General features: G+C 47.6%; 1 protein-coding gene across 1 annotated transcript; it reads left to right on the forward strand.

The window, feature by feature from the left end:
* Positions 1–904: 904 nt before the first annotated feature.
* On the forward strand, positions 905–10,833 carry RBP4 (retinol binding protein 4). The gene is made up of 6 exons (XM_077125407.1): positions 905–981; positions 1,108–1,236; positions 1,325–1,461; positions 1,628–1,734; positions 8,584–8,796; positions 10,530–10,833. Exons 2-6 carry the CDS (start codon positions 1,126–1,128, stop codon positions 10,565–10,567), a joined length of 606 nt encoding a protein of 201 aa, XP_076981522.1. The 5' UTR covers positions 905–981; positions 1,108–1,125; the 3' UTR covers positions 10,568–10,833.
* Positions 10,834–12,407: the final 1,574 nt, after the last annotated feature.

Raw genomic sequence — 12,407 nt, forward strand, 5'->3', positions numbered from 1 at the left:
CTGTGAATGGAAAAAGAAAAATATGTATGGGACAAAAATTTGTAGCATCACTAGGCAAAAAAAAACTTTCTTTATTCACAGCATTTCAACTTAATGGAACATGGTTGTTTTAGAATTTTGTTAGTCCTTAGCCAACTCACCTTAGCCGTTGTGAAAACAAAATAAAATTCCAAAATGGCTTTGAAATAAAATTGCATCACAAGCAATTGGTAGGTGTGTTTTAAAGTGGTTTGAGGGAAATGCCACAGAGTAAGTAGGAGACCACCGAAGCTGCTAAAATATTTCCTGTCCTGACCAAGGTTGAGTTTCTGGAGAATATTTAACAGAGAGGGTTTTAAGGCTTCTAAAGATGTTGAAACTAAAGAACAAATATTGACCCAGAGAGCACCACGACACTCCAGAAAGAGAGTAAAATGCATCCTTTATATAATGAAAACCACTTGGCCGAAATATCCCCCAAAACCCTACACAATTCACGCTTAGAAGGAGGAGGGGCCAGTTTGGCGCTGAGGCACCAGGCAGCGTCGGCGGTCCCCTCTCGCTCTGTGCGGCCGCGGTTTACCCACCAGGCCGACTTGAGCCTTCGGCCATTGTAACTGGGCTCCGAGGCCACCCCAGGCCGCAGCTGGTGGCTGCCGGTGCAACCGCTGGGTAACTGGGCCAGGGCTCGTCGCCGCTGGCGAGTTTCGGCCCCACCGAAGCCGCCCCGCGCGGCAGCAGCTCCAAGCCAGGGACCTCCCCAGGCAGCGGTGAGTCAGGGCGCGTTATGCAAGTGCCCGCCGGCCAGTCCTCAGTCTCCCTCCCCCGGCGCCTCCCTCGTCGGTCTTTCACCCTGCGCGGTTACGAAAGAGCAGACCCCCACCCCCACCCCACCCCCACCCCGTAGCTATAAAGCGGAGGAGAAGCGGGGAGGCGCGTTTGCCTCTCTTGGCTCCAGGCGCGCCGGGACGCGGCGGTCAGATTTGCGCGCGTCTTTCCGTGGTGAGCCCGGCCCGGCCGTCCTCGAGGGCCGGCATCGGGGTGGGATGGGGTCCGGCGCCTGTGGGCAGCCTGCACCGAGCCCGGTGGTCCGGCTGTCAGGTGCTCACGGTCGCGCGTTTCCTGCAGGGCGATATCCTGGGCAGGATGGAGTGGGTATGGGCGCTTGCGCTGCTGGCGGCGCTGGGCAGCAGCCGGGCGGAGCGTGACTGCCGCGTGAGCACCTTCCGAGTCAAGGAGAACTTCGACAAGGCGCGCGTAGGTATCGGCGCCGGGCGCCCGGGTCTTCCAGCCCCTCGGCCGTGCATTCCCGGACACCAAATTCTTGGTCTGCTTTCTTTCTCAGTTCTCCGGGACCTGGTACGCCATGGCCAAGAAGGACCCCGAGGGCCTCTTTCTACAAGACAATATCATCGCAGTGTTCTCCGTGGACGAAAACGGCCAGATGAGCGCCACAGCCAAGGGCCGAGTCCGCCTTTTTAAGTCAGTGCCCTCCGGGCGGCAGCGCATTTTGTGTTCCTGGGTGCTCCCGGGCCTCTGTCTGGCTGAGCTCTGAATCCTGGGTGGGGAGGGAAGGAAGCGCCCGGGATGGAGTAAGAGGAGGAGGCGCTTAGCCCAGGTTGGCTCTGGATCCCCTTGGCTTTTGCAGTAACTGGGACGTGTGTGCAGACATGGTGGGCACCTTCACAGACACCGAGGACCCTGCCAAGTTCAAGATGAAGTACTGGGGCGCGGTGTCCTTTCTCCAGAAAGGAAGTGAGTAGTCAGCTCAGTGGGACCGTTTTGGGGGTTGGGGGTTATATCTGGCCAAATCTCTGGGTTTCTTCTCCAGTGGCACCCTGGGAAAGAACGGCCTGCCACAAGGTCTCAGGGTGGCACTGCCTCCCGTTAGAGGGCTGGGATTGGGTAGTATCCGGCCAGTGTGAGCTCAGGAGACCTGGTCCAAACACAAAAGGACCTTTGGGCTTCTCAGGTGACGTTCTTGACAGGTGCCATTTGCTCTCTGGTCACCATGCCAAAGTGCATAGTCTTTTCTGTGCTTATGCTCCCCCTTTCCCAAAACCCAACCAATGTCATCACACACACTGGTTTTGCATTTCCTCCAAATCATTGGACTGAAGGCTGGGTAACCCCTATCCAAACATGTAAGAAGTGCTGTACCTGGGGTTGCCTCGCTCCCACATGCCCTGACAGAATTCTGGGTAGCAAAGACCTCTTCCCCTTCCCCTGAACACAGACACTCAGATGGGTGGGGGGACGGCAAGGACTCTCAGAAGTGCACGCTAAAACTCACCTAACCATGAGAACACAGCATCTGCACACGCTTTCATTTCTCCATAGTTTCCAAATCTGATGTCTCCTTGGTTGCTGGAGAATAATGCAGACCAGGGAAGATATGTCATAGAATCTTAGAATGGAAAGCTAACCCAATGAGAAAGATAGTATATGTAGATAAATAAAATGAGGCTGAGAGAAGATAGTAATTTGCCTAAGGTCTTGTGACAAGTTTGCGAAGGTCAATGTCAGAAGCCAGGGATCCTAACTCTCAGGTGAGGATTAGGGGCCGTGAAAACAGCGACTCCTAATATGGGCCAACTTTCTACAAAGTGTTGTTTGAACTCTTCTGTCAAATAGGACCCAAGGTGACTGCGAACCAGGGCAAGGGTTTCCGTTATGTCACCTTTGCTGTACATGTGGCACACACTCATTGAGATACACTTTTCTGATAATGGATTACAAAAATCACCAGGAGAAAAAGGTTACTAATTTTTAGGAAGAGTAAACACATAATGTTCGATAACATTTTGGGTTGTGTTCCTTAGAGGCCTAGAGTTCTGTTGGCAGTGCCTTTGGGGAGAGGGTTGGGGAGAACCCCATGAGGAGGTTGGGTCTTTCTTCTTGCCTCCTTCTTGCCCAAACAAACCAGATTAGCTGTTTTTACCCCTTGTGTATTGGGATTCTATCTGGGATTTCATGAGGGTGGTGGGGGGGAGTATTGAGAACTTAAAAGTGATTGCTGTAGATACTAGGTGAGATTACTCTGTGGAAGACTGAAGAATAAATTCCTTCTCAGGTTACTTTTCAGGAAAGAAGCTGTGCAGTGTTGTGGTTAAGTATGCAGAGCTGAAGTTAGACTGCCTAAGTTCAAATCCTAACTCAAACTCTGGGACCTAGGAGATGTTCCTTAACCTCTCTCTGCCTCAGTTTCCTACCTGCTAAATGGTGGTGGTCATAGCATCGACCTTATGGAGTTGTGTTATGAGGATACAATGAGTTATTATGCAGGAAGCACTTAAGACAGTGGCTGAAACAGAAGTTCTCTGTAAGTGCTTGATAATATTGCTATTAAGCTAACACCCTTGTCATGACATAATCGTTGCATATTGGGAACCAAAGGCCATGTGGTTCAACTATCTAATTTTCCCAGTGAGGAAAACTAAGGCCTGCATTAGAAAAGTGATTAGCCTATGGGCACACAGCTGATTCGTGGTATATAATGGCATCTCTGACTCAGAGGATGTTAAAGGGCATGAACTATCCCTCTGTTTTCCAAATCTCCCACAAACTATATGACTGTGCATCTATCTTCCTCTTTTTAGAGTTTTTGCAAACTGCTTTCTCTCCTTGAGCTGATTTCTTTCTCCCTTAACCTTGATCTCACACTAAACACTGACTTGGTCAGGACGGTTTGAAGACCACTGTCTGCATCTCACAAATGGATATGTTTAAAATGAGGTATACTTATGCAGGGAATAGAGCTCAAGAGTGAATGTCCATAAAATTTGTTTTAAAATGTGTTAAACAATTAAATGTAAGCATATTATCGATATGGCTTGCTTCCCGGTCTTGGGCAGGCTCTTGTAGGTCTTCCTTCTCCCCTGACTCTGCCAGCAGCAAGCTGAGCAGATTGTCCAGGGGCTAAGGACTCTGTCATCATAGGATCTTGGTTGAATACAGGCTTCACCATTGACTCTCCTCTCTGAGCTTCGATTTTCTTAGCTGTGAAATGGAGATGAAGAAAAGTCTCTATCTCGAAAGATTGTTGGGAGAACAATTTGAGGTAATGCACGTAAAATGCTTACCCTGATATATAAGTGCTCAACAAATATTAGATATCTCATCATCATTTTGAGCTCTTCCAGAAAGTCACGGGCAAAGACTTTCCCTTTGTCCACACATCTCATAGACAGCCCATCATTCTCCTGGGAAAGGGTCCCTTTTAAGGCCGAGTAACAAGTTGGGCCTGATTATCTAAATCAGTGTTTCTCAAAGTAAAGGTTCCTGAACCTTAACTGGGGGTTACTGGGTGCCTGTTAAAAATGCAGATTTCTGGACCCAAACCCCTACTTTTTGAACCAGAAGCAGAATCTCTTGCGTGGGCTAGGGAGTGAGGGGTGGAGGGAGCCTGGAGTCTGCATTTCTGGTATGCTTCTTGGGTGATTCCTCTGCATAAATGAAGTTTGAGAACCACTGATCTAGGTAATCCAATCCAAATAATTGTCTTCCCTTACTCCTGTTTTAAAGCCTCAGACTCCTCTCGTTTTGCCCCAGCCGGTTCAATTATTTTGACAATTAGTCAGAAATGAAGTTATATCCACTGTTTAGCTGGCTCAGGACCATTATGTTACTGGACAGAGGCAGTGGATTCTTTTGCTTTTGCACATAAATGACCAATTCCTGAGACACTGGGGTTTCAGAGAGAGAAAATGTGTATTGCTCAGCATGAAGCAGGAGATCAGATGGCCCTATTGGCCCAAAAATCTGTTCCCGTGAACTGCAATAATTCTGATAGTTTTACAGCAATAAAGGATGGGCAGGTTTTAGGATAATGGGCACAATGGCCCCAGATGATGTAATTAGATGTGATTTAATTATTGGGCATGCACAGATTGATTACATGTTGAGTCACAGAATGTATGTAAAAATGGTGGCCTTGATATGATGATGGGTGTGAATTTTATGTGTGGTTTTTTTTTTTTTTTTTTTTTTTTAATACATGGGCAGGCACTGGGAAAGAACCCGGGTCTCTGGCTTGGCAGGCAAGAACTCTGCCACTGAACCACCATGGCCCACCCAGATGGGTGTGAATTCTGGTATTATAATGAAGTATAGGTGACTTATAGGTTAAAGTCTAAGCTACTGTGCATGTCAGTTCGGCCCATTTTGGTTTCATTTATCCAGATAACTTTGGACTTGGAGTGGGTTAGTTCTGGGCTGACCCAGGACCCTTCATTAATAAACATTAGGAGTTGTCTTTAGTGATCACAAGACAGTAAAGTAGAAAAACTGGTAAAATAGGTGCAAGTGAAGGTTAGTCACAAGGCTTTTACAATTACAAGGGCCCAAGAGAAAGGCTATACAATCATTATCAGAGATCAGGGCAGCTGAATTGCCATTCAGAGAGTTCAGGGATTTCCCTCTGTCTACTCTAATATACCAGAAAGCAATAATTCAGTAATTATAATCATCCCTTAAATCCTAACTTCTTGGTTACAGTTAGAACTGAGAACTGCAGTTAGTGTCTTACCTGGTACTCTTCACTTTAGATGACTCGAGGACACAGGTCTAGAGCTGAAGTGACACGTTCCAGGCACACAGCAGTGAGTGATAAGAGCTTCAATGAAACCAGATTGCCAGAGACACCTCCCTCTGCCCAGGTGTTGTCTTTGGTTTTTGAACTGGCAATCAAAACCCTTCACCAGTCGCTCCACGTGGGTACAGTGTAGTCATGGCTGCCATGTCATCCCACTTCTTGAAGTGGTAGAGGGGGTTCCTGGCACCAAGCTATATGGTTGCTACATCCTGCATTCTCTCTCCCTATCTCTCCTCCACCCCAGCTACTGGGACTGGGGAGGCTGGAGAACAGAGCTCATACTTCCCAGCAGTGCTCAGCTGTAATCTGTTGCAAATACTCTTAGAAGAAAGAGCCTGAGAAAGGTTGTTATGATTTAAAGTCTTACACTTTAAATTATTTAGCACCACCCCCAAAGGAAAAAAAAAAAGCCTGGAAATAAACCAAACCAACTCAAGCCTTCTTTTAAATTAAGTATTAGAAAAGTTATAGGTTTATAGAAAAATGATGCAAAAAAAATAGAGTTTCCATATACCTCTCACCACACACACAGTTTTCCCTGTTGTTAACACTTTGCATTAGCCTTTGTTACAACTGATGCAAACAATATTATTATAATTATAATCTAAACTTAATAATCCATAGTTTACCTTATGGTTCACTGTGTTATTAGGCCTATGATTTTTCTTTGTTTTTTTTTAGAAACATATATACATCCTAAAATCTCCCTTTTACCATATTCAAATGTATAATTCAGTAGTGATAATTACATTTACAGTATTGTGCTATCATAACCAGAAATCCATTACCGAGACTTTCCCGTCACCTCAAACAGAAGCTCTGTACCAACTGAACATTAATTCCTCATTCCCTACTCTCACCCCTGCCCCTGGTAACCTGTATTCTACCTGCTGACTCTATGAATTTGCTTATTCTAATCATTTCTTAACAGTGAAGTCACACAACCTTCCCCCTCTGTGTCTGGCTAGTCGTTCAAAGATTCTGGGGGGGGGGGGGGGGGGGAACAGCAACCTCGAGAGTCACATGCTGCCACCTTGGTCCACCGAAGTTTTGGGCTTTCTTTTAAAGTCAAGAACAGTGTTCAGTTTTATGAAAACCAAGCATTGAAAGTTAATTATTTCCTATTCAGAATTTACATTCTGGCAACACTTTTGGAAAAAAAGAATATCTCAGCGTCCAGATCACGATCAGGCACCATTCCAAAGGAGAGTGCTTTTGTGTCTGAAGGGTAACTCCTGGGGCTTGGCACAGTGATTCTGTAACTAGGGAAGAAATGACTTCAGACAGGATTGGGGGAGACTCTCCAGATGCCTGGGAGCCGGGGAGGGAGCCCGTGATTAGAGGGAGGCCAGGCAGGCTGCCCCATGGCTTCTGTTCCTGGCCCTTCTGCTGAACAACTGCATGGTCGCTGCTGAGCAGTCATATGTCTAGGGCACCTTGCCTACCCCCTCTGCCCCATCTGCCCTGGGAAAGCCCAGGAGGTGCAGGGTGGCTCCTTCCTTCTCCTGCCAGGCCTGAGGTGAGCTGAAGAGGGCTTTCACCACCAGCTCCTATAGAGGCATCTCTTGATTATACTCTCGGCACCTGGGCTTGGGCTGATCCCTGTCCTAGGCCATCACTCCAGGTGGTCTCAGAGCCAACACAGACACCCCTGAGGGGCACACCCAGAGGAAACTGAGGGTGAGGACTCAAGGCCACCAAACACCCTGTAATATTGGGAAGTCCTGGCACCCCTGTGTTCCCCCTACCTTCACTACATAGGGCAGATTGTCACTTGCTTCTTGAACTGGGTGTGAGATGGAGACACAACTGCATTTTGCTTCTTGCTTCTTCTCCCATCCTGGCCCCACCCCAATTTACTAATTGCCTGGAGGCAGTATGGTGTAGAGGTTAAGCTTGTGAGCTCCGGAGTCACACTCCCCTGCTTGAATCCCAGTTCCACCCTGCTCTTCAGGATCCTAGATCAATTATTTTGTTTCTCTGTGCCTCAGTTTCCCCATCTGTAAATAGGGGTAAATAGCATGCACTTTGGGGTTCCTGTGAGGAATAAACAAGAACACATTTGAAAAGTGTTCACACAGTGCTCAGAAAGTCCCAGCTATGATTATATCTCTACAAGAACATTAAATTAAATGGAGATTGGCACTGTTATCCAAATGCAGGGTATTTGGATGAACCACAGCATTGCCATTTCTCCATAGCGGATCTTGCGAACATTCTTACTAGTATTATTTCCTTTCTGCTTTTGTTGAATATTTTCACCACCTTCGTTTACACTTGTTTTCCAAGTCTTACATCCCAGACTTCAGGAAGAAATATATCTAAATTCTCCAAGGGCTCAGCTGTCTGTCCCTATCAGGGACCTTATGTAGAGTACCAGCTCTACGTAGGAATATCTGTGTTGAAGGGTGGGTATCAGCATCTTGTGCCTCCAAAGCAAGAACTATTCTCATTTGCCAGCACGGAGAAGCGAGTAGGGTCACTAAGCAGGAATAGGGATGGAGCCAGAAAAGCTGTGAGCCCGATCACCCAAGTGGGGTCCCCCAGTGGATTCAGGGGCAGGAGGGTGCCATCATTAGTGAGATGACTGGAACTAGTTGGTATAGATCATCACAAAAGATAAACCCTGATGTCAGAGATATCAAGGCTGTGGCCCAGACATTAGCCACAAAAGGCACAGACATTATTGGAAGGTAGATGACGAAGACAACAGGAGAAAGGTCCCTTCTGTGGTTTTCATGGACCCACTTTCTCCGTTGTATCATGTTTATCCACGGGGTGAACGGATGAGGTGCTCCCTTACCCCAGAACTTTATTTCAACAAAGGAGAACAAGGTCCTTTTCCACATTCCCGCATTTACGAACGCGATCAGGATTCTCTGTGGTCTCCCGCTTCCTAATGAGACGAGACCCGTTTCTGGAAATTGCTGGTTCATCGTGCCGGGTGGCAAGCCTGCCCGGACGGCTGAGCCCCGGGAGAGGCTGCAGCGCTGAGGCTTTCTGGCCCGCAGATGATGACCACTGGATCATCGACACGGACTACGACACGTATGCCGTGCAGTACTCCTGCCGCCTCCAGAACCTCGACGGCACCTGTGCTGACAGCTACTCTTTCGTGTTCGCCCGCGACCCCCACGGGCTGCCCCCCGAAGTGCAGAGAGTCGTGAGACAGCGGCAGGAGGAGCTGTGCCTGAGCAGGCAGTACAGGATGATCGTTCACGACGGTGAGTGGGGCGAGTGGGGGGGCCGGGCGCTGCACCCCGGGTCTCCCTGAGGGGACGGCTGAGGCTGGTCTGCGCCATCCGCATGGAGACAACATGCAGACGCCCCTTCTGAGCCCAAGTCTCGGTCGGTCTTCACGCGGTGGTTCGCTGGCCTTGGCGTGGGGCGGACGCCGAGGGGGTGGGCGAAGGCCCTTTTCCAAAGCCTGGCAATTTTAGTTAAGTAAAACCACGCGGGACACTTTCCCATTTATTCTGCTGCCATCGGTGCAGTTTTGTGGTCCCACGATTTCACACTTGGCCACACTGCCCCAAACAACTGCTTTGACTGAACTAATACTGTTTGGGAATTGAGTGGCCCCAGTAAAGAGCTGGGCAGCAAATGTGGTCATTGATGTAAAAACAAAACCAGAAAACTAATTTTAAACACAGAATCGACAAAGCAAGTTCGAAAGAAAATACTTGAGACAAACGTACGTTTTCTATATGAAACCGATTTTTTTTCTTTTCTGATTTAAATTGACTAGCTGCTTTTCCTCACTTACCTTTTTTGAGATCCCTGAAAATGAAAAGGTCTTTTTATAGGTATTACCCTTGTCTACTCTTGATTTAAAAACCTGAGGCATCATGGCAGAAAGTATGCAGTCTGTTTTGAATTGACACACACTCACTCCTAGAGGAAATTGGGTTTCAAAATCCATACATGGTAATGCTGAATAAAATGTAGGAAAAAAAAAAGAGAGCAAACTGAAATTTTCTGCTGTACATCTAACTGACCCACACTCCACCAAATGGCTATTTCTAATATGAACCCGACCCCCACCCCACTCCCCAAGAAAAATTAATCTGTAAGTTTTTTTTCAATCAGTAAGGTTTTGATGCTTCACCCTGGGCACAGCCCAAGCATGGGGCTGGTGACGGATTTCACCACAGCAGGCATCTCACTAACCCCTAATTTAGGTGCATTTTCTTGCTTAACCCTCAGAAACACCTTCTGGGGTAGATAACCTTATTATCCACACTGTACAGATGAAAAATTAAAACCTAAGAAAGATTGAGAACGTTGCTCAACATCTTCATCAGGTAGCCCGGCTGGAGGGGAACGTTTGTGACTCTGGAGGCATTGCCAGGTGACACCTGATGTGGGCATGGTGATGGCAGGAGAAGGCCCCGGGTGGAGTGGTCAGGCTGACTGGGCCTCCACTTCCTGAAATAGGAGAAGGCTTCCCCTCCTTTCAAATACAGAGAAGCAAATTCAAGACAAATAAAAAGAAGCACAATGGGGAACTATACAGGGGTAGCTCAGTGGTAGAATTCTTGCCTGCCTTGCAGGAGACAGGGGTTGATTCCTGGTCTATGCACTCCCCCCCCCCCAAAAAAAAAAGCAAACAAAAATTCAACAAATGATGCTGAGTAACAGGATACTCACATGGAAAAATAATGAAATCTGACCCTGCCATGCAGCATACAAGAAAAAAAAAGCAGCACTATGTCACATTGCGTATCACATTCTTTCAGCCCCCAATAACCCCAGCCGAAATTCAAAGGGTTTCAGAACCAGCCTTGAGGATATTCATGAGATATGGCCACGTCCACCTTGTAGGACTTCCATCCGCTGTGACCTTCTAAGAAGCATTTAATGAAGCCGTGTTCTAAGAATGACATGATATTCACGATCCACTTTAAACACAGGGTCCATCTTTCTGTCACACATGGCTTTGTCTTCTCTATTTCAGGTTACTGTGATGGCAAATCAGAAAAAAACGTTTTGTAGCAACCTCGTGGATGCCAAGTTCCATTTGCAAACCTCCCATTAGCTCTCACTCAAGTCTTTGACTCTATTTATCTTAGGAGTTTAGTTTGTCCCTCTCTCCTCACCTCTCCTTAGTAAAACATGAAACTTTCAGTACATAAAGATATTTGTGGGAATAAGCAAATCTGTTTGCAGTCAAATATGTATCTTTACTGGAGTTTTCTGAGGAAAAATTTGAAGCTCAGGATTCCAAACTTTGATTTATTAAAATAATTATCACACATGTCCTATGGCTTGGATTTTTATTTGTGTTAATGTTTGTGTCAAAGTGAGAAAGTCCTGCAAAGGGTAGGGCAGGGTGCACTTTTATGTATGAGGAGGCATCTGTCTTCCCTCCAGGCTCTTGATGACCTTTAGCCTGTTCTAGTGTCCAGTCTCCATTATTAATGACTGTGGCTTCTCCCAACTTGCGGAAAAAGGGTTTTCCCCCATTTCCCCAGGAAGGCCTTAACCACCAGCCTGGCCAAAGCACTGAGGCCAAAGAGGGAAGTGAGTGTTAGGCCAGGTCAGTGGCCCAGGGCCTCCACTGGCCTGTGAGTTGGGGCACCCCTGGCGAACTATGGGTAGAAAGGTGAGGCTGAGAAGCATGGGTCAGGGCGAGCTCTAGGAAACACCCCCAGCCCATGGTTGTCTCCAGCACTTAATTCATTTCTTATTTCAGATGTGTCTGAAATATTGAGGGGGAGGAGGCCTTGGGCTTCCCTGGGGGAGGAGGAGGAGGATGGGGCCCAGGAAGCTGGAGCTGAAGGAAGGGTCTCAGTGCCCCTGCCTACAATGTACAGGAAAGGAGATGGGGTGGGGGTGGGGAGGGCTGGACTGGGGCAGGACATCCGTATCTACCTCGTGAGAAGGATGTGGACATTAGTGTATAACCACATGCGAAGCTATTTGCCTCAGTTTCCCAATTGTTCCCAGGACTCAGTTTCTCAACTTGAAAAGGAAGTAAAACCTTGGTGTCAGAGAGTCAGGTTCAAGTCAAAATCCAGCTCAGAAATATATCAGCTGTGTGATTTGGGCTTGGTTACATGGCTTCTCTGAACCTGACTCTTGTCTTGTGAAAAATGAGAAGAAGACCTGCCTGATGGGGTGAGTGAGGACTCAAGGAGGCAATGTCTGTTAAAGCACAGAGGTGCTCAGCAAGCCCTGGTGATTCCAGACAGGTATTCTGTGAAATCTGTGGAATGGAAAAGGTCACCTCTTGCCCATGTGATCGGAAACTCAGTTGTCTGCCTGGGGTACTGGCATACCAATGAGCCTGGGGAAGCCCCTGGGTCTCCCACACCAATATGCCTCATCCTCCCACCCATGTGGGAAAGCGGTGTCTTCACTCACGCCACAGCAGGCTGTGGAGAAGGGCTGGCTCATCAGCTTCAATTTGCAGTCTCAGAAGCTTCAAAGACACCCCTATACACATCACTTCACTAAGTAATTTTAATTTACCAAATCTGTGAACTGAAGATGAACAAATGAGCCCTGTCCTCTTGTTCTGAAGCCTGTGATCTCCAAAAATCTTATTTCAGAAACAAGCTGCTCCACAAACTCCATGAGCAGTCGTGGCTATGGGCACCAACGCACCTGTCAACCAAGATTTGTTGAGCATCTACCATGTGCCAGGCAGGCCCTGTGCTACTTTGCGCTCCAGCCATTGGCCCAATCTCCAGGGGCTGGTGTGTCCCTGGGTTCAGTCTTTGGCTCTGGTTTCTTCTCCCTCTCTGTTCTCTCCCAAGGACATTTCATAAAACCATAGGTCTATAAACGCCATCTGATGACGCCCAACACTGAAGTTCCAGGCCCAAGCTCC

Source organism: Tamandua tetradactyla, chromosome 13 (genome assembly GCF_023851605.1).
Source record: "Tamandua tetradactyla isolate mTamTet1 chromosome 13, mTamTet1.pri, whole genome shotgun sequence".
Taxonomy (NCBI): Eukaryota; Metazoa; Chordata; class Mammalia; order Pilosa; family Myrmecophagidae; genus Tamandua; species Tamandua tetradactyla.